Source organism: Cucumis melo, chromosome 12 (genome assembly GCF_025177605.1).
Source record: "Cucumis melo cultivar AY chromosome 12, USDA_Cmelo_AY_1.0, whole genome shotgun sequence".
Taxonomy (NCBI): domain Eukaryota; kingdom Viridiplantae; phylum Streptophyta; class Magnoliopsida; order Cucurbitales; family Cucurbitaceae; genus Cucumis; species Cucumis melo.
The window spans coordinates 3,493,090-3,516,259 of NC_066868.1; the positions used below are offsets into that span (position 1 = coordinate 3,493,090).

Genomic DNA, 23,170 nt, shown 5'->3' on the forward strand with positions numbered 1-23,170 from the left:
CATAGCGCAAAATCGGTGGGTTTGAAGTCTTTTCATCCATCAAGATCACACTTTTTGCGGTGCTTGTGGACGCCTCACTCTTTCCAGAATGAAAGGTTCCTGTACTTTTATGTAGTTCCTTACTTGTAAGTGATTTCAACTGTAAATTATCTTCTCTGTTTACAAGAGGAACTTCTACAGACACGGCTTCTGGGCTACAGTCATTCTTTAAATAAAACTTTGCATCTGCAAAGTGAGATTCAGCCTCTGAGAATGGGTTGGAGTCGGCTTCAACCTTCTTTACACCATCTTGATAAAATTTAAAGCACTGATGCAGTGTCGATGTTACTACTCCATTTCCATGAATCCAAGGACGACCGAGTAACAACTTATAAGTGGTCCTCGAATCTATGACATGAAACAATGCACTAGTCTTCAGGTCACCAATTATGAGTTCTAAGCGTATCATACCTATTACTCTTTGGCTGCCTTGATTGAAACCTTGAATTACCAGTTTACTATTTGAGAGTTCCTCCATTAAGATGCCTAATTGCCTCATAGTCGATTTTGGCATTATGTTGACAGCTGATCCATTATCGACGAGAATTCGATCGACTCTCTGTTCTCGAACATATCCAGAAACATACAAGGGTCTATTATGAAGTTTAGATCCCAATAGTAAATCCTCATCTGAGAAGTCTATAGATATGCAGTAAGGAGTACTCTCGTATGTCGCAGTTGGAGCACTCGAACTTGATGCTGCTGAATTCAACAATGCATTAATGAGGAAGTGATAACAAATCATCCACATTAAACCTTGATAGGTCTTTTGACACTCCTTCCTCCTCTAATGAACTTAGCGAGATGCTTTCTTCCTCGGTTGCATTAATAGCATGACATGCAACAACTCCTGGGTTTTCATCCTGATGATCACCAAGGAATCTTGTTGGAAAGAAATCTGCCAAGGTTATTAAGCGCTGAGTTCGAGGAAAATCCTTATCTTCCTCGTGCACGAGCTTAAGCTTTCGAGTCTTCTTCTTTTTTTATTCTTTTGAGCCTTATTCCCTCTTCTATAATTTCTGTAGAAGCGAGGCTCTTTTTGGATCGGAGTTGACTTTCTTTTCTTTCGACGGGTCACAATAGTCCACCCTTCATCGTCTTCTTCGATCAATCTTTCTTTTTCTTGAGAATCCTCGGGTGCAACTTTCTGATGGAATCGGACCACTACAAGCTCGAAGGTTCCGAACTGGACCAAGCTTTCCCTTTGCTCAAAAATCAATCTTGGCGAAAGAGCCTCTGACATTATCATTGTTGTAGCATGGTTTGTTTGAGCTACCTCCTCCAGGTCCAGCTCGATCTTTTTCTCACGAGCTAACCTTAGAATTAGCTCTTTCAACAAAAAATATTTCTCTATCGGGTGACTGATGACCCGATGATATTTGCAGTAATTAGGATCATCCACCTTTCCTGCTTGCTCAGGTCGCTTACATTCCAGCAGTTGGATCGGCTGCTTCTCCAATAGTTGCTCTAGCATGTCAGCAATATCTGAATCAGGAAATGGGTAGACTTTTTCCTGTCTTTCTTTTAAAGTCAGACGTCGTCTCTTGCTTCCATCATCCTTCTTTTCAGCTCTCCCTTCTTTTCTTTTAGAGAACTTCAGTGGGGTCGTGTTTACGACCATAGATTCTTTCACAGTGCTCTTCACTACCTTTTTGGCACTCTTTGTCTCCTTCTTATCTTTTCTTACTTCAGGAATAGGAAATCCTTGGTTCCTCTGCTGGCAATGCTCAATTCCATATCATGAGTGCGAGTTGCTAACTCTTCAAATGTGTGTGGCTTTATTCCTTGTAAAATGTAGAGGAGTCTCCAATTCATGCCTTGGGTGCACATTTCTACCGTTGACAGTTCGATGAGTCGATCTTTGCAGTCAAGACTTAAAGCTCTCCATCGGTTTATGTAATCGATGACTGGCTCTCCCTTCCGCTATTTGGTGTTTGTAAGCTCCATCATACTTACGGTACGTCTGGTGCTATAGAAACGGCTGAGGAACTCATTTTCTAATTGTTCCCAGCTGTCAATGACTTCTGGCTCCAGATCGGTGTATCACTTGAAGGCATTTCCTTTCAAGCTTCGAATGAATTGCCTGACAAGTTGGTCTCCTCTTGATCCTGCATTCTCACATGTTTCGACGAAGTGGGCGATATGTTGCTTTGGGTTGCCTTTTCCATTGAATTGCTGGAATTTTGGAGGTTGGTACCCAAGTGGCATTCTCAAGTTATCGATTCTCTTGGTGTACGGCTTAGAGTACATGAAAGTAGTTTGCGGCGGTCCTTCGTACTAAGCTCTAATGGAATTCGCGATCATATTCTGTAGCTGCTGAACTGAAAGAGAAGCAATAGAGACTGATTGTTGTTGTGGTTGGTTTTTATGTACCACATTCTTTCCTTTATCAGTAGCTTTGACAATAGGAGTTTGACTTGACTCAGCAGTTTCACGAGTCCGCATTTTCTCCCTCAAAGCTGTGATTTCATGGTCTCGTTCCTCCACAGCTTTCATCAGGAAGTTAATTTTTCTCTTCATCTCTACCATGGCAGCTTCGATCGTTATATCAGCCATCTTGACAGACATCACGTCAGGATGTGTTTCTTTCTTTGACTTGCTGGAGGCAGAATCAGAATTATCATACAAAGGATTTTCCTTGATGACAATCCCAGCTTTAGGAGACTTCATCAATTGTTTGAGAATGCTCTGAGCGACTTTAGAACCTTGATCCTGCTCTTGAATGATTCCCTTAGAACGACTGCGGGTGATGGGTCCTGTAAGCGTCGCTTGCAACAAAAGAGTTAGACGCAGCCTTCTTTGATGCCATTGATTTTCTTGTAGATTTGAATGACGAGAGAGAGATGAGAGGTAGAGATGTCTCACCGGACGTGTCAATTTGTTCACACGAGATTTTCGAAGAAATTTGATTCGTGGAGTTGAACTTGTGTTGATGTTGTATTTATGTTGATTTGATGCGATGTGGTTCGATCTCTAGAATTTGATCCTCTGATTCTCTCTCTCGATTGGATGCTTACGCTTGATTTGAGGAAGCGAAGCACGTGATGTTCTTGAAGTTGGAGTCTTGGAAGAAAGCTTGTACCTTCGAAGAAGCTTCAATCTTCGAGGGTGTTCTTGAAGTTGAAGACTTGGAAGAAAGCTTGGATCTTCAAAGGAGCTTCAATCTTCGAAGGTGTTCTTGAAGTTGGAGACTTGGAAGAAAGCTTGTATCTTAAAAGGAGCTTCAATCTTCGAAGGTGTTCTTGAAGTTGGAGTCTTGGAAGAAAGCTTGTATCTTCAAAGGAGCTTCAATCTTCGAGGATGGTTGAGTTCAGGAGTTGACGAGGCTTCTATCTCTTAGGAGAATTCTCTCTAGACCTTCTGGAGTCAAAAATTTCCACCCCACAAATGAAGAGAACTTCTCTGTTTATAGAGTTCTCTAGTAGGCTTTTATGGACTTGAGCCTGTTCTGGTCCATGGACAATACCCATGGGCTCAATCACATGCATTTGGGTCATATTTTATTTTAGGCTAAATTAAGCTTATTTTTTGGCTCAATTGAATTTTAGCCTAACTAAATAATATTTAATTGAACCAAAATAATTAATTTGACACCATTAGAATTGTTCAATTTGTCTTTAGATTTAATCTGGGACACATGCCAATTTTTAGTTAATCTCAAATATAATTATTTTAGTAAATGATGTGGCAATTTGTGATTGGTTCCAAAATTTCTTATTCAACGCTTCCAAAAAACAATAAATTAAGGTAATATATTTTATAAAAAAAAAACTTAAGTGCATCACTTTATCTATTCTATTAAATTGTCAAATTATAACTTATTACGTGACAAATTTTATTTTTGTTTTACTTTTTAATATAATTTATATGAGTAGTAAAAAGGAACGCATGAGGCTTTGAATGCAGTCAATTATTACCTATTTCTTTAGGAAAAAAAAGGTTGTCATATAATAATTGAACACTTAAAAGTAGGCTATACAAACTAGGTGCAAATGTACAGAAGTATTTTAATAATAATATAATACTCTTGCTACAAAACACTCACCTTATATAAGTATTATATACCAAGTTGTTGAAATAATATTATGATGGCCAACAATTTTATATCAATGGATATATAAGAGATCATATAATCTACAATGATAAACATTAATTTCCAACATGTACACAAACTAATTTTTGGGTGTGTTTGAAATTGATGGTGAAAGGGTTTATGGTAGTGATTATAAAAAAGTCTTAACCCTTTTTATGTTTCATAAAAAAAAAATTAAACAAAAAAAATTAAACATGTTATATTAGTATAGTTTCATTTCATATTTATCTTTTAAAACAGTACTTCCAGTAGTTTTCAGATTCTCCTAAAGTATGATAGAGTTTTTAATTGATATATATTTAATGTTTAATCATTAGGATTGTTATCTTACTTTTTAATTGATATATATTTAATGTTTAATTACTAGGATTGTTTTCCAAATATACCAAAATAAATAATATATATATATATATATATATATATATATATATTTATTTATTTAAAAATAATGAAATATTTGACATAGAATTTGAAGTAGTTAAGAGAAAGAAATTACCAAAAGAGAAAGATCCAAAGAAAGAATCAGCAAGAATAACTCCGACAATAGGAAAGACACAAAGACATCCATTAACAATGTTGAGAATCAAAGTAGCATTAATACTATTGTATTCCTTAATCAAATACACTATCAAATTTGCAAGTCATCCTCCTGTTGCCAATGCCATACAACCAAAACGACCTGTTTAAATTAATTAATTATTATAAAACAAAACTTTTAATATATTAACTAGAAACTAATATATAGATGATCAAAAAATTTAAGAAAAATATAGAAAGTTGACCTATGATGAAGGGGAAGGTGATCCAACCACCACCATGTTTCTTGGAAGTTTGTGTTTCTTCTTGTTCTATGTCTCCTTCTCCCGTGTCTTTTTGTTTTAGGGAAGGAAGTAATAATTTTGAGAAAGTCAACTACACAAACTTACTATTTGTATTTGTGGTTGTGTGTTTGTTTGCCTTTTGACTTTTTTATGTCTTGATTTTATTCTTCTAATCCTTTACGTTAAAAAGGATTCTTTAATATGATCACGTGGATGATATGATTTTTATCTTTTTTAAGATAATACCTTACTATGACTTATTAGTTGCATTTTAGATTGCATCTCTTACATATAATATACATAAAAGGAAAAAATTATTTTTAAAATTAATTTTTAAAGTATCATGTGGCATGTTTTTATTGGGTGCAACTCAGGCTAAACCCAAAGTGTTTTTCATACCCTCGTGAGTGTGTAGAACAAATTGAAACATATGTATATATCAATGTGATAATAATCATATTCCTTTTTTTAGGTTTTTAAGGTTGATCTTATTTTCTTATAATTTCAAATTATGGTTTCATGGTCTTTTAAAGAATAACGTGACAATTTTTAGCAAATATTCTTTTTTATTATTATTTATTTATACATATGAATAACGAGTTGATGAATCTCAAAAATATAAAAGTTTTGGAAATCATAATACAAAGTATTTATTCTTGATTTTGACTATATTTGATGTGTCAAGTTTTAATTAAACTATGATTAATCAAAATAATTGACACAAATATTTGTTTTCTGTCAATTAATCAACACATAAATTTAACCTAAAGTTTTAATTTAATTTTGTTCGTGACATAAACTTTGATTTAAAATTTAGTAGAATGTATGCTCTACCCTAATTCAAAGAGTAAAATTAAGCTTCCTACTCAAGATGTTTGTCTTCCAATTTGGATATAAGAATTTGAAAAGGAAATTTGAGTTTCACTCAATTTTAATTGGAAAATTTCATCGGATAAAAAAAAATTTAAAACAAAATAGCTCATAGCATCTCATTTTTCCAAATTGCAAATATAAAAAATATGATAAGTAATTAGATATATCTAAGTGCTATCTGCATTTAAATTTGTTACTTTTCAAATTTAGAAAATATAGTGATATTGACCAATTATCATAAAAATTTTGCTATTTTTGCATATGTCCCACTTTAATTTGGGATATAATTTTCCAATTATGCTCGCATTTTAATTTGAAATAAACTTGAGGTTTTATCCAAAATTTAATTTGATCGATGGATAAACGATTTCAACTTGCATAAATTAAATTTTAGTAGAATTTATCCTTTACTTAATTTAAAATGGAATTTTGAATAAAATTGAGCATATGCCCAAATGCTTGACTTGAATTTAGGGGAATACGTGGAAATAGCAAATATGAGAATAGAAAAAAGAAAAATAGCAGACTGTTATTTGTTTTAATTTATTTATGGCAAAACTAACTGCCATAATAATTTTTTCATTTTTTTGGCCCGAATTTACCTCTTTACGGATGACAATTGTCCATATACAAATACAGTTTATTTGTTAAGATCAAAAAATCAAACAAAATATTACATATCACGAATACAGTGTATTTGTGAACACACTCACTTATGATAATTCTTAACTAAATCAAAAAAAATATTATATTATTCCTACAATCCCTAAAGATGTGTCATTAGTTATGATCCCTAAAGATATGGCAAAACCGCCTATTGGATTTTTTTTTTTTTATTTATTTATTTATTTTTTTTTTTTTTTTTTTTTTTTTTTGCCTGAGCATATCCTTTACAAAGGGCAATTCCTCGCATACAAATACAGTGTATTTTTATAGGTAAAAAAAAATCAAGCAAAATATAATAGAGTATGTATTGTAAACACATTCGCTTTTGGTAAATCTTAACTAAATCAAAAAATATTTTCTTGTTGCAAAAGATTTCACCAACATCCCCTAAAGATATGGCTTTAGTTTCAACACCCCTAATTATTAGGATTTAAATCAATTAATTCACAATTTTTTATATTTCATATTATTTATAAAAAAATTTATTAAATAATACATAAAACAAAATTTTAATAACAATCTGAATCTACAATTTATATCATCCCCTAAAATCGTCAATTTGAATTCAAATTTTACCTCATATCCCTAAAATAACACAAGGATAAATTCAACTATTTTGCATTTTTATTCTTAAAACTATTTATCAAAAAATAGACATAAATTATACATAATACATATATGATATTTATTAACCTTTTGAGTTTAGAAATATATATCTCACCCTAAAATAGTTAGTTTTAATATCAAATTTTAACCTTATTTTTAAATCCATTTTTACACTTTAATTTTAAATAGTTAGCTTGAATCCCTAAAATTATGCTAAAGATACCAAACTTAGATTATCATTCCTAAAATAATGTTAAAACAACAAACTTCAATTACAGCATTTTCATCCCTAAATTTTGTGGATTTAGAAATAATTTTATAAATAATACATAATAGTTTTAAATTCAAATTTTATACATTATCCCTAAAATGATGCAAATATATCTACAAGATTCTGGGGTTTGTTAAATTTTAAACAATTTATTAAATGACCTTAAATATGCCTCCATGCTATTTTTGCAATTAATTGAATCTTCTTCTTAACAGAATCGCCAACTTCTCTCCTTCCATGAATTTCATCGATTTGAAAGACAACGTCTAGAAAGTTCAAAGCGGGACGAGATCTATATGAAATTGAATTTTCAAATCCTGCGCGAATTGGCAGAGGTTCTCTCTAATCAATCTACTCTTAATTGCAAATTCCTCCGGCACAATGGCAGTAATCCAAAGAGTCGACGGAACGAAATTCCTAGACTCTGCTTTTTCGACGATCTCCTTCATGAAAGATGCGTACTCTCCTCCTTTGTTTCTACTCTTTGTCAACATCGACTTGTTTCCTATTCAAAGCTTTCATTTACCAGAAGGAGTAAATGAGCTCGAGTTCTGGGTTCTGTCCCAAATGTGTTGAAGCATGTTCTTCAAACCAAAAACTAGCTGCCAAATTTGGAATTCATTACTTTGGAGATCAATGGTTACATTCAGAATTCGCGTTTCTAGCTAAGATGCTCTGTAAGGACTCATAAAAGATGAATTGTTGTAGTCTTTTCTCTGTTTTTCTTTTTTACCCAAATGACCCACGGTCTTGTTTACCATATAGTTCTTGTTTGTGCATTATTAGATATGAGATAATAAAGCTTAATTGAGGAAGCGTTGAGAGCTTCGAGAAGGGCTTGATTGGTGGTGAAGTGAGAAAACATGGGGATCGAAGAAATAACATAGAAGGCCTTGTAAGCATTGATGGTATGGACGATATCGGGCCAGGAAGAGAGTCGATTATGGCAAAATTCAAGGGTTTTCTTGGAGAAGTAAATGCAGAAGATGTGAAGTGGTTGCATGTAGAAGATGTGAAGTGGTTGCATGTAGAAGATGTGAAGTGGTTGCATGCAGAAGATGTGATGTTTTCCAGAAGATGGTTTATTTTTTGGGGGGAAGGGGGGATTAGAATATTCAAGAGTGTGCATAATTTGTATTAAATACAGGGTATATGTGGTTTCTGTTGCAATTGTATTTAGAAATCGAATTTTTCAATTAGGTATGGGACATTCAAGGCATAGTTCTCCCATTTCTTATTTAAAAATTAACTATTTTGCTATTTTGCCAATTTAAAAATAAAATTGTCATTTATCTAAAGTAAACCTCTAATTTTGCTATTCTTTTTATCGCCATTTAAATTTATTTCAAATTTTAATTTGAGATAAACTTGAGGTGGTTGTCTAATTTGGCCCAACGTTAAAATTCTCAACTTGGGTAAATAAAATTTTAGTAAGTAGAATTTATGCTCTACCTAATTTAAAATTGAACGTGGAGTAAAATTGAGATTCTGCTCGAGATGGTTGGCATCAATTTAAAGATGAAATTTGAATTTTCCTCAAATTTTGTTTGGACATAATTTTAGATAATACCTCAAAATTTAATTCCAGAAAAATTTGAGGTGTTATCTACAATTTCATTTATGTTCCACCTAATTCAAAATTAAATTTAAATTGATGTTGAGTTGTTTGATTTAAATTTGAATATAATTTAGAGATAAATTTGAATTTACTCTCTCTTTTCTCGAAATAACATTTTAAGAATCTTCGGATGTTGAAGCATCTTACATCGTTGCAAAAGAAAAATACAATAATCGACATATGGGCTTCGTAAGAATCTTAGATTCCTACTCAAAAAAATACACACTCTCTTAGGTGGCTCCATTATTCGCAGCATAATTGGTAGCTATGATACTTTTACATTTTTTTCCTTTAATAAATTATTTTCCCTTCTTCTTTCTACAAATATTTGTAATTAATATAATTACTTGATTGTTATATAGATGTTTCTCATATTTTTCTAATTGAATTTATTATTTATTAATTAATCTATAAAATTTTATGGCGCTGTCTCACTTAATTTTATAAATTAAATGCATAAATAATTGATTATCATGAAATTTAGGTAACATTTTCATACATAACCAAACATAATAATTCTTGGTTTCCGGCAATCTTATTCACATGCTTATAATTTTCTAACATTCTTAATTTTCAAACATCTATGAAAACCTTTAATCAAACTGACACCTCCGAAATTCCACCTAAAAATTCGAAAACTTTTCTCCCAAATTTTACTCTTACCTAATCTAGAGTGCAATTGTTAAAGGCACAATTACTAAGATTTGATTCTAAATTAAAAGACCAATTCCATGTATATTGAAAAAGTAGGAATTTTATATTTATAAATATAATAAAATATTATAATATATTAGTAGTAGATTAAGATAGACTATTATATGTATCAATTATGATTAGATAAATTATGCAATATGTATTTTACAAGCATTTTAGTTTATTTTGTAATATTTGAAAATAATCCTAAAAAGTATTTAAAATATTGATATGTAATCACTTGAACAATGGATGAAACTTCACTAAAACGTAAAAAAGAAAAAAAAAAACCTAAATGAATTTATTAAAAGGATAATAATCAAATTAAAATTAAGTTAGATTAAAACTTTCGAGGGTAGGAGACTAATTAATTTTTTTAAGCAACCAAAATTTCGATTTTCGTCCCAAATTTTTTAATTTATGTTATTTGTGTTACATAGATTCGCTAACTGAAAAATGAAAAAAGAAAGAGTAAAATGGATCCCTAAACATTTCATGCGTGATCTCTAAACATTCCCTAAAAATAAATAACTTGTGGGGTGACGTATTAAATATTAAATAAATAACTATATATTTAATACGTGTGGGGGCTACGTATTAAATATAAATATAAATATAAATATAAATATAAATATATATTTTTTAAATTTAAAAACGAAGGAAGTAGGGTCCACGCATTGAAGTCATGAGACCCCATCTACAACTTCCAAGCAAAGTCGTGTACGACTTCCACAAAATTACCTTATTTTTGTTAATAGTTTGTCTTCTACCCTATTTTTGACATTATTTTTTTAAAATACATTATTAAAAAAAAATTCTAAAAATTGGGTACATACTTGACATAGAAAATGACCTAAACTTAAAACCTTCTACACAAATGACCACTTTTTCTTAAGAGAAAAAAGAAAAAAAAAACATGATTTTGAACCTTTTTTATGAGCAACGAAGTTACCATTTTACCCTTGTAGAACCAAAACGTCAATCATAAATTTGATCATACCTCTCTCAATACAATTTCGTTTTTGTAAATGATCACATGATCACTCATGATGAAACAAAAAGAGTATAGATGGAAAAAACACAATAAAAATGTATGAAAATGAATGGTCATTTAACAAAAGTAGAGTTGCATCAAGAGAGATATGATTGAATTTACAGTAATTGATAATATTATTTGTAATATACAAGGGTAAAATAATAACAATTCAATCATTCAAAAAGTGCATTGTATACATTTTTTGGGCATTTTCAAATACAGTCAAATGAATCAAGAAATTTATGGAATATAACAAAATTTCAGATCCAATCAATGATAAACATTGATAGATATTGATATTGAAAAATGGTGTGAGATAATAAAAAATCCTTTAGTTAATTCTAAAGTAAATAACGAGAGGGATAGCTAAGTATTCAGCAGAAGTAAATAACACAGAAAACTTTGGTAACCCAATTCGGTGAATGTCACCTACATCTGGAGAGCTTTATAAGCTCAAATAAGTAATATTATTAAGATTCAACTGAGTCGATCTACAATTAATACAATTCCCAATTAAAATTGGCTCTGATACCAATTAAAGGGATGAAAGTCCTATACAGCGAAAAATTAACTAAGACCTTAACTCAATTTAATTAGAAACCTAAAAATACCAATACATTGGCAAAAAATATACAGAAACTAATTTCTATTATGATTAAGCATGCTAAAAATTACATTATAGAGAAGAGGAAGAATACTTACGATCGTGGACAACTCTGGATCTACAAACCATCAAATTTGGAGACACCATCACTTAGAAACCTTCCTATTCTCTAGGTTATTTGGTTTGTGGGAACCAATTGGAAGAAGGCAAATTCTCAGAGAGTGATAATTTTTTCTTAAGAGAATTTTAAAGAATTCCAGTACACATTCCAGAACATTCTGTGTATAACTCCCCCTTCTTCAGAATAAAGAAGAGGGAAGTTAGAGAGAATCAGGGAACGTGGAAAAACCATCAACCTTCCCTATTAATTTAATTTTATTAAATTAATTAATTAATTAAATCATATTTAAATAATATTTCATTTAAATAATATTTCATTTAAATCATATTTAAATGAATATCTCTCACATAACCTATAGTTTTAATGTAATAATTTAATTCAATAAAAATAAATTAAACTATTAATTAATTCTCTAATTAATTAACTACTAAATTAAATATCTTATATTTAATTTAATCCAAATTTGAATCATATTTAAATATAAATTTTTCTCATAACCTATAGTTTTAATATGAATCCTATACACATTAAATTTTAACCTATAGTTTTAATATGAATCTAATTCACATTAAATTAATATCTGAACTTATTAAAATATTGTATTCTCTCATAAATTAATTTTGAATAATATCCAATATTAAATTTATATAATAAAGTTTAATTAAAATATAAACTTTATATTATAATGTATCACCATACATTGTATTAATTCACAAAGTAAATTTGAACATTTCAAATTACAACTAATACAATTAAATCTCATTACCTTTTACGAGCTACTAAGGGGACCTAATGGACCTACAAATTAGAAGTTATAACGATATGAGATTAATTGGTTAAACTCATTAACCACATTAATCAATATTCGTTAACTGTGTGTACATTCCACTAAAGACTCATAGTTGAACTCTTCTCACTGTAGATATATTTATGTGTCCACAAATATAGACAAATACTAGTAAGTTAGTCCTTCGCAAGTGTTCGTAACACCAATTGGGTCAAATTATCATTTTACCCCAAGGTTACTTCTAGTCCTTAAATACCAGTGCTCCTCTAATGAATAACTTGTTTATGGTCCAACCACTAAACAGAAACCCCTCTCATGCCATAGAGAGGGTAGGACTCTTTGTTCAAGTCTCGGAGATACCATTTAAAGGAACACTTATCTACTTTCCCTAAAATCAGAAAGAAGTAAATTTCATCTTGTGTGATTATGTTCGCAGCCTCCCACTCGATCTTGTCCCCAAAATGATAAACATATTGAGTCGGCAATCTGGCCACTCTCATTCATCCAAATCAAAGGACAATCCCTCAAGAACAAAAGTTCATAACACACTTAGGATTAAGACTAAGTTACCTAGGTCATCCTAATGAAATAGAAACCCAATTAGTTAACAAAATTATATCTATTGGTTACTATTTCATGGTCCGACCTTATGCAAACTCATTGCATAGGATACCCTCACTCGCATGTCGCCTACATGATGTATTGGATCAATGTGTTTGTATCAAATACAAAGTGAGTCGTATCCATAGTCTTACTAGGATAAGGTACTCAACCTTAACTCTATACTATAGACCTTTTAAGTTGATCTTGAACATTGATCCATGTGCATGTCCTACATACTGTTCAAGACTCATCAAACAGCTTAGGATGTTAGTTTATTGGATTTAGGTTATTAAGACAAAACTAATAATATAATTCAAATTATAATAATAAAACACTTTATTAATAATGGTCAATGGATTATATTTGCTATCTACGAGTTTTAGGACATAAAACCAAACAATTACCAACTGTAATCTTAATATTTTAACTTTTGCAGTGCCTTCATATGCAACCTCCAAACTTTTTCACGCTTCTTTGGTAAAGCTACAAGAGTCAATCAATTTAAACACATTTAAATCAACACCATTAAAGATAGCATTAAGAGCTCTAAAATTTTCTACAGAGGATTGTTCTTCAGCATTTGTCCAGTTAATGTCAGATTTAGGAACTAATTAACCATCCACTACAACCATTAGTGGTTCCCATCTAGCTACAACAGCTCTCCAAGCCCTTCCATCAAGAGATTTAAGGAACGAAATCATGTATGCACTACAAGAAGTGGAGAGACTCCCGATGCATAAATACGTCGGTGGAAGTGGTAAAGACGTTGGGAACCAAATTTTCGATGCAGAAAGAGACGGCACAACGACCATTAGAAGAAACGCGTTGAAAGACCAATTCTTGACACGCCACCAACAACGCTCGGGAATAATCTTCTACCAACGTCATCTTTACCGATGCCTTCGATGCGTCAGCAACAAGTCATCCTTGTCGTCCATAGTTCCAACGTCAGCTATGCGTTGGAAATAATGACTCCTGACGTTTGTATATCTGACGTCATCCATGCTTCGATAATAACCATCCCCGACGTGACGTTTACACCATATTTTCGACGTATGTACTGCGTCGAAAATATTTTAAATATGTAATTTTTTATTTTTTTCTGTAAGATTTATTTCCTGAAATATTCGTATTCGTTTTCGATTCAATTAAAGAAAATTCAAAATAAATTAGTAAATTACTAATACAAACACAAATTCAACAAAAAATTAAATGTTCATAATACAAAGAAGTTCAAAAAATGTAACAACATTCATAATACAAATAAAAGATATTCCTCTTTAAAAAAAAAAAAGCACAAAGAAAGCTGTACTTCATAACGTATATCTCCTAACGAGCCTCGTATGTCATTCTACACCACAGGTCTTACCATGATACAAAAGTGGCTAAGTTAAATACATATATATGCATATCATCATTGTATACTGTCATTTCAAGAACTTAAGAATAACGAAAACATATATACGTACCACAAAGCTAAGGATCGTGTGGTGGTCCTTGCTATGCCCGAGTCATGTCTTCTATAAGCTTCTACATTCGTTCCACTTCTAAAACTAACGCTTTGTGATTTCTTGTCTGTTCTTCAATCTGTTATTATTACTATTACTATTACTATTACTATTACTATTACTATTACTATTACTATTACTACTACTATTACTACTACTATTTACTACTACTATTTACTAATACTACTACTATTTACTACTACTACTACTACTACTACTACTATTATTACTCTTATTATTATCTGTAGCATAGCCAAAACAAATCTTAACACAAATTACATAATTTTTAACAGAATAATAGTCATCGCCCCCCCCCCCCTCCCCCCTCAAATTTTCAACTCAAACCCCCCACCCCTTCAAAATTTCTATTCAACTCCCTTCCTCCCCCCCCCCCCCCCCCCCTCAAAATTTCATCCTCAACCCCCTTCCCCTCTAATTTTCAACCCACCCCCTTCAAATATTCAATTAAACCTCACTTCTCCTCTTCAAATTCAACCCACACATTCAAATTTTTATTTCTCCAAATCAATTTCGCCCCCTCCCCCATCCCACATTCAAAATTCCAACTTCAAAAACCAAAATCTATTCCTAAACAATATCCTAAAACTAATTCATCATTAAAATCCTAAAACTAATTTTAAAAAGCTAAAAAACTAAACTATTTAAACTAACCTAACCTAAACTAACAGTTAAGGGTTTAGGGTTTTAAATTTACCTCAAATAGGGATGTGCGTTGGCAGATGGTGGGAGAGGCACGACGGCAGGCTCACAGCGGCGGGGGCAACAACGTCGATGACTTATATTTTCTCCTCTCTTCATTTCGACAGCTAAACTCTCCTCTTCCTCTTTCTCTTTTGTTTCGGTTTTGTGTTTCACAGAACTAAAACATCTTTTTTATATGGGAACTCTCGATGCAGCATGAAAACGTCGAGAGCTCCCCTTACTTCCGATGAATCACTAATGGCGTTGGAAGCTCCCCTTACTCTCGATGCCATTTTCAACGAATCACTAGTGGCGTTAGAAGCTTCCATTACTCTCGACGCCATTTGCGACGCCATGTAGGAGGCGTCGGAAATCTCTATCTAACATAATTAATGTTTGAAATTTTTCAACTGAGAGTTTCTGACGCGTGCATGGGGCGTCGGGATAAGGTAATTATTCCCGACGCTCTACACCCAAACGTCAGAAATGTGGTTTTGTTTTCCGACGACTCTATCACGGCATCGGGAAAAGGTAATAATAAAATAATATTTTCGCCTTTGTCCGACATGTGAAAAGTGGCATTGAGGGAAGGCGTCTGTCCTGACATTATTTCTTCCAACGCCTTTTTATGCGTCGAGAAAACCTCGATTGATGAGAGAATTTTAAGCAAATACAACCTTGATGAGACACTTAAACAAATTCATGCCCCCCCTAAATTGATGAGAGAATCTTCTTGAAGACAGAATCGTGCTCCCCTGAGTTCATCATCAGTTTTAAGCAAATACAACCTTCATTCATATTACTTATCAATAACTCCCTTGAGCAATCATCACTTAGATGTCATAAGCAAAGGTTTAACTATCTTCTGCACAGTGAAATCTCTCTTGGGTAGAGCAATAATAGTCCAACGTCGACCAAATCGAGCTTCATCAAATGAAACTATATATATATATATATATATATATATATATATATTCCTTAATAAAAATAAAAAAGATATTAGTCAAAGATTCCTAATAATAAGGAATAGATTTTCATTTTTTTGAATATAAACACATTATTCACTCTTAAATAATAATAAAAAGATTCTCATTAAATATTTTTGACAAAACTCCAACATATATGATTAAACTTACTGTAGTTGATAATGTTGTTTGTAATATTAGTGCATTGATAAACACTAATAGAAGTTTACCAATGTTTATCATTATCTATCATTAATAAAAATTGTAGTTTGTATATTTTGTAAATATTTTTAGTAGTTTTGTCATTACAATTATTATTATTATTTTGATTTTAGGTTGTATTGAACATTTTTTTTTTAATCTAAGCATAAATACTTTGTAAATTTTAACTAAACTCGTAATTTAATCTTTTAAAATTCATCAAAAATCATATGACCCAAATTTGTAATTTATAATTTTTATTGTCTAAGGAAGATTTTTAAAAAAATAAAACAATACTAAATTCTGTTGTAAAAAAAAAAAAAAACAAATATATTTAATGATCTTCCAGTTTGGTGCTAAGATTCTGGTCTTTTCTAATTTTTCTTTTAGTTTTTTTAGTAAGCCAATTATATGATCAAACCTTCCAATTTTAGGATAAAATGTCATATCATTAACCTTTCTTAATTTTATTTATCCTATGGTAAAGTATTAATTTAACTCCACATATAATTATTTGATTACATTATAAATAAGTTATAAATAGACCCATTCTTTCCCAAGCAAAAAAACAGGATCACTTTATCATTATATTTATGTGGAAATATCAAATATATACATTCTTCAACAATATACATCAGCATTATGTGATGCCACACCTAACTTCTTGATATAAATTAAATTGATAAAATTATGATAAGGACCCATATCATTACTTTAACAAGAAAATATGTGTACTAAAATCAAACACATCCTATTCATAAAAATGCTTACAAAAAATATCACAAAACAGCTCAAATTCAAAAGATGGAGACATACAAACAACACGTAAATAGAAGTTTTATTAAAATGAGTTTGCATTTAATATTGTTTCCTGTACAAGATATAGATTCAACATTATTTTCAAATCAAACAAATACAGAAAGATACAAAGAAAATAACAAAAAAGAAAAAAAGAAAAAAAAAACATAAACTTAAAGGATCAAACGTGGGACAAAAAAATAAACTAACAATTTAAGGTATTCTTAATAAGAGCTGATAGATGAATGAAACAGATAAGTTAGCCAATTCAACATACAAAGCTCTTATCTGATTTGATTTCACTTTGTACACCAATCTGAGCCGTTATCTTCATTGTATGTTATCTTGTATATGCAAAGTCGTCATTACTCGGGAAGACGACACTTCGAGCACGAATGCTTTTATGGTCATGCAAATTCTGGATTGAGTGCCAATGCCTCTCTGTAAATCATCTCCTTCATCTGTTCTTCGTCTAAGTATTGTTGCTCAAACTCAAACGAGAATGGCTCTGAGCAAACCGGCTCATCGGCTGTGTCATGCAATCTTTCTAGGTATGGATGTGCTAATGCTTCTTCAACTGTTCAAAAGACAAATTCATAAAGTTAAATTAAGGAATGAAATGAAGAGAACAAATTATTTCAACCGTGTTCAAAAGACAAATGCACACATGAAGATTATGACCAATAATAGGATAATCGTATAACTTCCTACATGATGCTGAAATGTCATGAGACTGGACACCCTATGTGTTGGAATGCGTCGCATCGCATCTATTGTCAATATATGCATTTATTACAAGTTTGAAAGGTTTAAAGAGGTGCACTGTATATAAACTCTCTAATCCTAGAGGTATCCTACAATCAGTATATCATTTGGTATTTCTCTAATAATAAGTTGATCTATTCCTCGATCCGTGAAAATAACTAACACACTGTTAGTGAATCACATAACTTTTAAACTTGATCATTACTATTTACATTACTATTAGTGAATCACGTAAATTCAATCTCGATTTTTACTATTTACATTTTCTTCCTTTCTTTATTTGTTGAATCTTTATAACCTAATACTAGGGTTTGAACTCACGGCAGGCACATAAAGTTATTTCACCTGCAAATGTATCATAGTTTGCACCTCAAACCTAATTATATTGTAAGAGAATAAATAGGTCATAACTAAAAGTTTTCAACTCTAAACAATCCAATCTCTAAACTACCATTAACATTATAGCTAACAAGTAATTATTTCATCCAAACCATCAAAAGACAAAGTAATGGACATTCAATAAATGTTTACCAGTAATTCTCTTTGTTGGGTCAAATGTCAACATTTTATCCACAAGATCAATTGCTAACGGATGAACATGTGGAAAAACCGTTGCTAATGGCTGACGAGGATGTGGAGGTAGCTGCCGAAGATATCTTTTCGAGTCTTCATTTCGGATAAAACCAAGATCTGACTCGGTTGGTGTGCCAAGAAGCTGAGAATTCAAATGAGAAAACATGAGACGGTGTACAACTTACAGTCAAAGTTGCGTTCCATGTCTATTAATTAACGGTAATCAATAGAAGGAAAAAGGAAAGAGAGTGAGCCATTTGTCAGTAGAAAAATAGAACTTGAAAATCATTGGCCGAAACCAATATTTCAAATGGAAACTGATAAGAACTATCAAAACAGAACCAAGGAATTGCTTTTGAATGAGTGCCCTACTTAACAAAAGTAAGATTATATATCCTATAGTTTGTCATAAGATATCACATGTAATGAACTGATGCATCCTCAACAAAACTGATAGTAGAAATTATCTAGAACATCAATAATTCTCAGGTTTATTTTCTCATCGGCTAGATGTTTAATGGTCGAAATTAGATACTGTAAGTTTGATAAACTGCATGATCTCCCTGTAGATTGTTTTACCTCGGTCAATAATCGCATCTGATGCACATGATCCCTGCCTGGAAATAAAGGCCTTCTATTCATAAGCTCCAGAAAGATGCAACCAACAGACCATATATCGATAGCAGCTGTATAATCAGAGTTCAAAAGAAGCTCAGGTGCTCTGTACCATCTTGTCACAACATATTCCGTCATACATTCATTTTCTGAAGTTGGTCGAGCAAGACCAAAGTCGCATATTTTAAGATCACAGTTTGCATTAAGCAATAGATTGCTCGGTTTCAAGTCTCGATGAATGACATTTGCCGAATGTATGTATTTCAGTCCTCTGAGAATCTGATAAAGGAAATACTGCACAAAGCATGCCAAAGCTTGTATTATTACAAGTGGAACAACTGAAGTAAAAACCAAAGGTGCAATGGAACATAACGAATGATGAAAAGTTAACACGCCATTTTACCTGACAATGCTCTTCTGATAAACTTTGATTGGAGCGGATTATTTGGTGAAGATCAGTATCCATTAGTTCAGTCGAAATGTAGACATCATTGAATTCTCTCCGTAAAGGTGGAGGAATCACATCTCTTATGCCTATTACCTACATCCAATGAATCACAGTCTATATAAGATTGTTCTTCTCACCTTAAAAGACAAATATTACGAATCTTTCTCCAATATTTTAAATATACAATCAGAAAGTACAGAGAACGCAAGATAACCATTGTACAAAGCAATTCCAATTCATCATCCAATTATTATAATGTAAAAAAGTCAAAATCCCATAAACTTTTCATCACCAACAAAATAATGAAGACCACATGCTACTACAGCTGTTATTCAACTAGTATATGGCCAAATCACCCAACCATTACTGCCGCTAAGTACTGATAAAGTCCAACCCACTTATTAATGAACCAAGACACCAAGAGTAATGTATTCCATATGATAAGTGAACATCAACACTCAATTCAATCAAAATGAACTTCTAGGATGTTGGAATGCCTTGAATCAATCATCTAAAGCAATGACCAAACCTAAGTTGCATTTGGATTTATGTTATTTACGATTTTGGCCAGAGGGATGCACTATATATGAACTCTTTACTCTGGCACATTTACAGTGGGTATTATCTAATATTTCTCTCTAAAATAAACTAACCTATCATTCCCTCTACTGGTAAACGTAGCTTAAACGATGTCAATGAACTAAGTAAATCTGTGTCGATCATTACTGTTTACTTTTTCTTGCTATCTTTATTTGTCAATTTCAGAAAAGTCTATCATCATTACCTCCAGCCACCAATTTACACATAAAAATAGAAATCGCAAACACAAACAGAGGAAATCAAAATTCGCAATGATTTAACAGAAACAACAGTTTTAGTAAATCTACAAGGATAAAGTCCCTCACATTTTCATGATCCAAATGGCGTAGAAGCTTAATCTCACGGAGCGTCCTCTTCGCATCCATATGGTTATCAAACGCGTTAGCAATCTTCTTAACCGCAACCATTTCATTGGTCTCCGAATTCAAAACAGAACTACAAACAAAAAAAAAAAACAAACAAACAAAATCTCAAAAAGGGTTTAAAAAAAGAAAAAGAAGCTCAATCCAAAAGTGGGCATCATATAAAATCAGTAACAAATCCCAAAAACAGAACAAAGAAATGAACTTACCAAACGATTCCGTATGCGCCGCGACCAATAGGCATAATCGGAGGACGATATTTGGAGGTGATTTCGAAGGGATTCCCAAAAATGTTATACTGAACGTATTGGCCACCGTGGGTTGGAAGAGCTGGAAAATCAGCGGGGTTGTTCTGACCAACATCAGCCATATTCCTCGAAACCCTTTGCTCAGAAACGCCTTCTGAATCAAATTCTCCGATTATGAGTCAAGAAAATGAAACCCCAGAATGAAGATGAAGACCAAGACCAAGAGTTTGAAGAAGAATTTAAGAATTTGGATGAATATTTATGCAGAGAAGAAATTGTCAAAGGGGGAAATGGAGAGAGAGTGAAGAGTAAATGCGAGGAAAGGGAAACGAAGGCTCGGGCGCGGGAGAAAAATGAGTCACGCGCTTCTGACGGAAGATCGGACGGTTTAGATTTCCGCCGCCTTTGATCGACGGTCAATGTTCGTTTTTCGTTTTTCAACGGCTTTCTTCCTTTCGTCATCTTCTTCCATTGGGTTTGTTTTGGAAAATTTGGAAATTGTTTATTACTTAATTATTGATTAAAATATTGGGTTAGTTTAATGAAATGAAATAATCTATTTTACCATATGATTAAGATTGTGCAACTTTTTATTTTATTCATATTTTGACTTGTTTTCTTTGATCATTGGATTTATTTTCCGCCACCAATTAGGTTGAGTTGAATTAATTAAAGAAAACAATCCACGTACTTTCGTTTACCAATTTTACAATTAATTAAATAATCTAATTTCATTGATTCATTCGTATTTATTATTGATGTATACACTGTTCACACGAGATTTTCGAAGAAATTTGATTCGTGGAGTTGAACTTGTGTTGGTATTGTATTTATTTTGATATTATATTTATGTTGATTCAATGCAATGTGGTTCGATCTCTAGAATTTGATCCTCTGATTCTCTCTCGGCTGGATACTTACGCTTGATTTGAGAAAGCGAAGCACGTGATGTTAAGTTGGAGTCTTCCAAGAAAGCTTGTATCTTCGAAGAAGCTTCAATCTTCGAGGAAGCTTCAATCTTCGAGGGTGTTCTTGAAGTTGAAGACTTGGAAGAAAGCTTGGATCTTCAAAGGAGTTTCAATCTTCGAGGGTGGTCGACAGTGGTCGACTTCAGGAGAAGGCTTTTATCTCTTGAGAGAATTCTCTCTAGACCTTTTGGAGTCAAAAATATCCAACCCCTGCAAATGTAGAGAACTCTTCTACTTATAGAGTTCCCTGGTGGGCTTTTATGGACTTTGGTTGGTCTGGTCCATGGACCATACCATGGACTTAATCATATGAATTTTGGTCATATTTAATTTTGGGCTAAATTAAGCTTATTTTTTTTGTTCAATTGAATTTTAGGCCAAGTAAATAATATTTAATTAAACCAAAATAATTAATTTGACCCAATTGCCATAATAAAGACACGTGACATCATTAGAATTGTCCAATTTGTCTTTAAATTTAATTTAGAACACATGTCAATTTTTAGTTAATCTCAAATATAATTATTTTAGTAAATGATGTGGCAATTTGTGGTTGGTTCCAAAACTTCTTATTCAACAAATGCTCCTTTCGAGATTTATGCACGTGTATGAGTGGGTGAATCTCGAAAAGATAAATTTAAAGTCCAACTACGAGTTTTTTTTTCTCAATTTAACATATCCAATTAATCAAACTATGAATTTAGTACATGAGTTTGATTTAAATTTGAAATAAGGGTTGGGATATGACCAATCCTTAATTTGAAAAAAATTTAATGCTTTATCCCTAACTTAGTTTTGTTTGGAGGATAAAAATTTGATGATGTTTTTTTTATATAAAATTTGGAACCATATTTTAATTGGAGACAAATATGAGATTTCTAGCATACCCTAATTTGACCTTAGATGCTGACCAATTTTAATATTGGGATAAAATGACCAAATTTAATTCTGAGATAAATATGAAATCTCAATCTTGGGTAAAGTTGGATTTATGGCTTTAATTTAAATTTAGGATAAGATAAAATCTATATTTTAATTTTAATTTGGGGGTAAAATCTAAACTTTGAGATATTCAAATATGCTTAATTATCTCAAAAAGTGGAACTCGAGATTTTATTCCAAGAATAACATAAGATAATTGAAATTTAATTTAGTTTTTTAATTTTTTTAATTTTTTTAAAATAAATTCATTAAAATATATGTTTAAATATCTCAAAAGTGAAATCCGAGATTTTATTTTAAGATAAAATAAGATAATTCACTTTTAATTTTATCTAAAAAAATAAATTATTAAAATATGTTTAAATATCTCAAAAGTGAAATCCGAGATTTTGTTTCAAAATAAAATAACATAAGATAATTCACTTTTAATTTTATTTTATTATTTAATAATTCCAATTCCTTTTAAGAATTGGATTTGTTAGCCTTATAAATAGACTCATACCTCGACCATTCTTTAAAAACTTCTCTTCTCTCTTTTTATTTCTTTTTTCTTTTTCTAATAATAATTAAATTTTTTAAAACTTTCTATGATTTTTTTTTTATGAACTAGAGCTATCGTGCCTCTCTTTACTTCTAGATGCATC

The 23,170-nt window shown here is 31.6% G+C and overlaps 1 protein-coding gene across 1 annotated transcript; it reads right to left on the reverse strand.

The window, feature by feature from the left end:
• Positions 1 to 17,169: 17,169 nt before the first annotated feature.
• On the reverse strand, positions 17,170 to 20,777 carry LOC103497219 (mitogen-activated protein kinase 3). The gene is given in 6 exon segments (NM_001297447.1): positions 17,170 to 17,582; positions 18,302 to 18,485; positions 18,923 to 19,252; positions 19,362 to 19,499; positions 20,312 to 20,441; positions 20,578 to 20,777. Coding segments are annotated over 6 exon segments (1,113 nt in total). The 5' UTR covers positions 20,739 to 20,777; the 3' UTR covers positions 17,170 to 17,412.
• Positions 20,778 to 23,170: the final 2,393 nt, after the last annotated feature.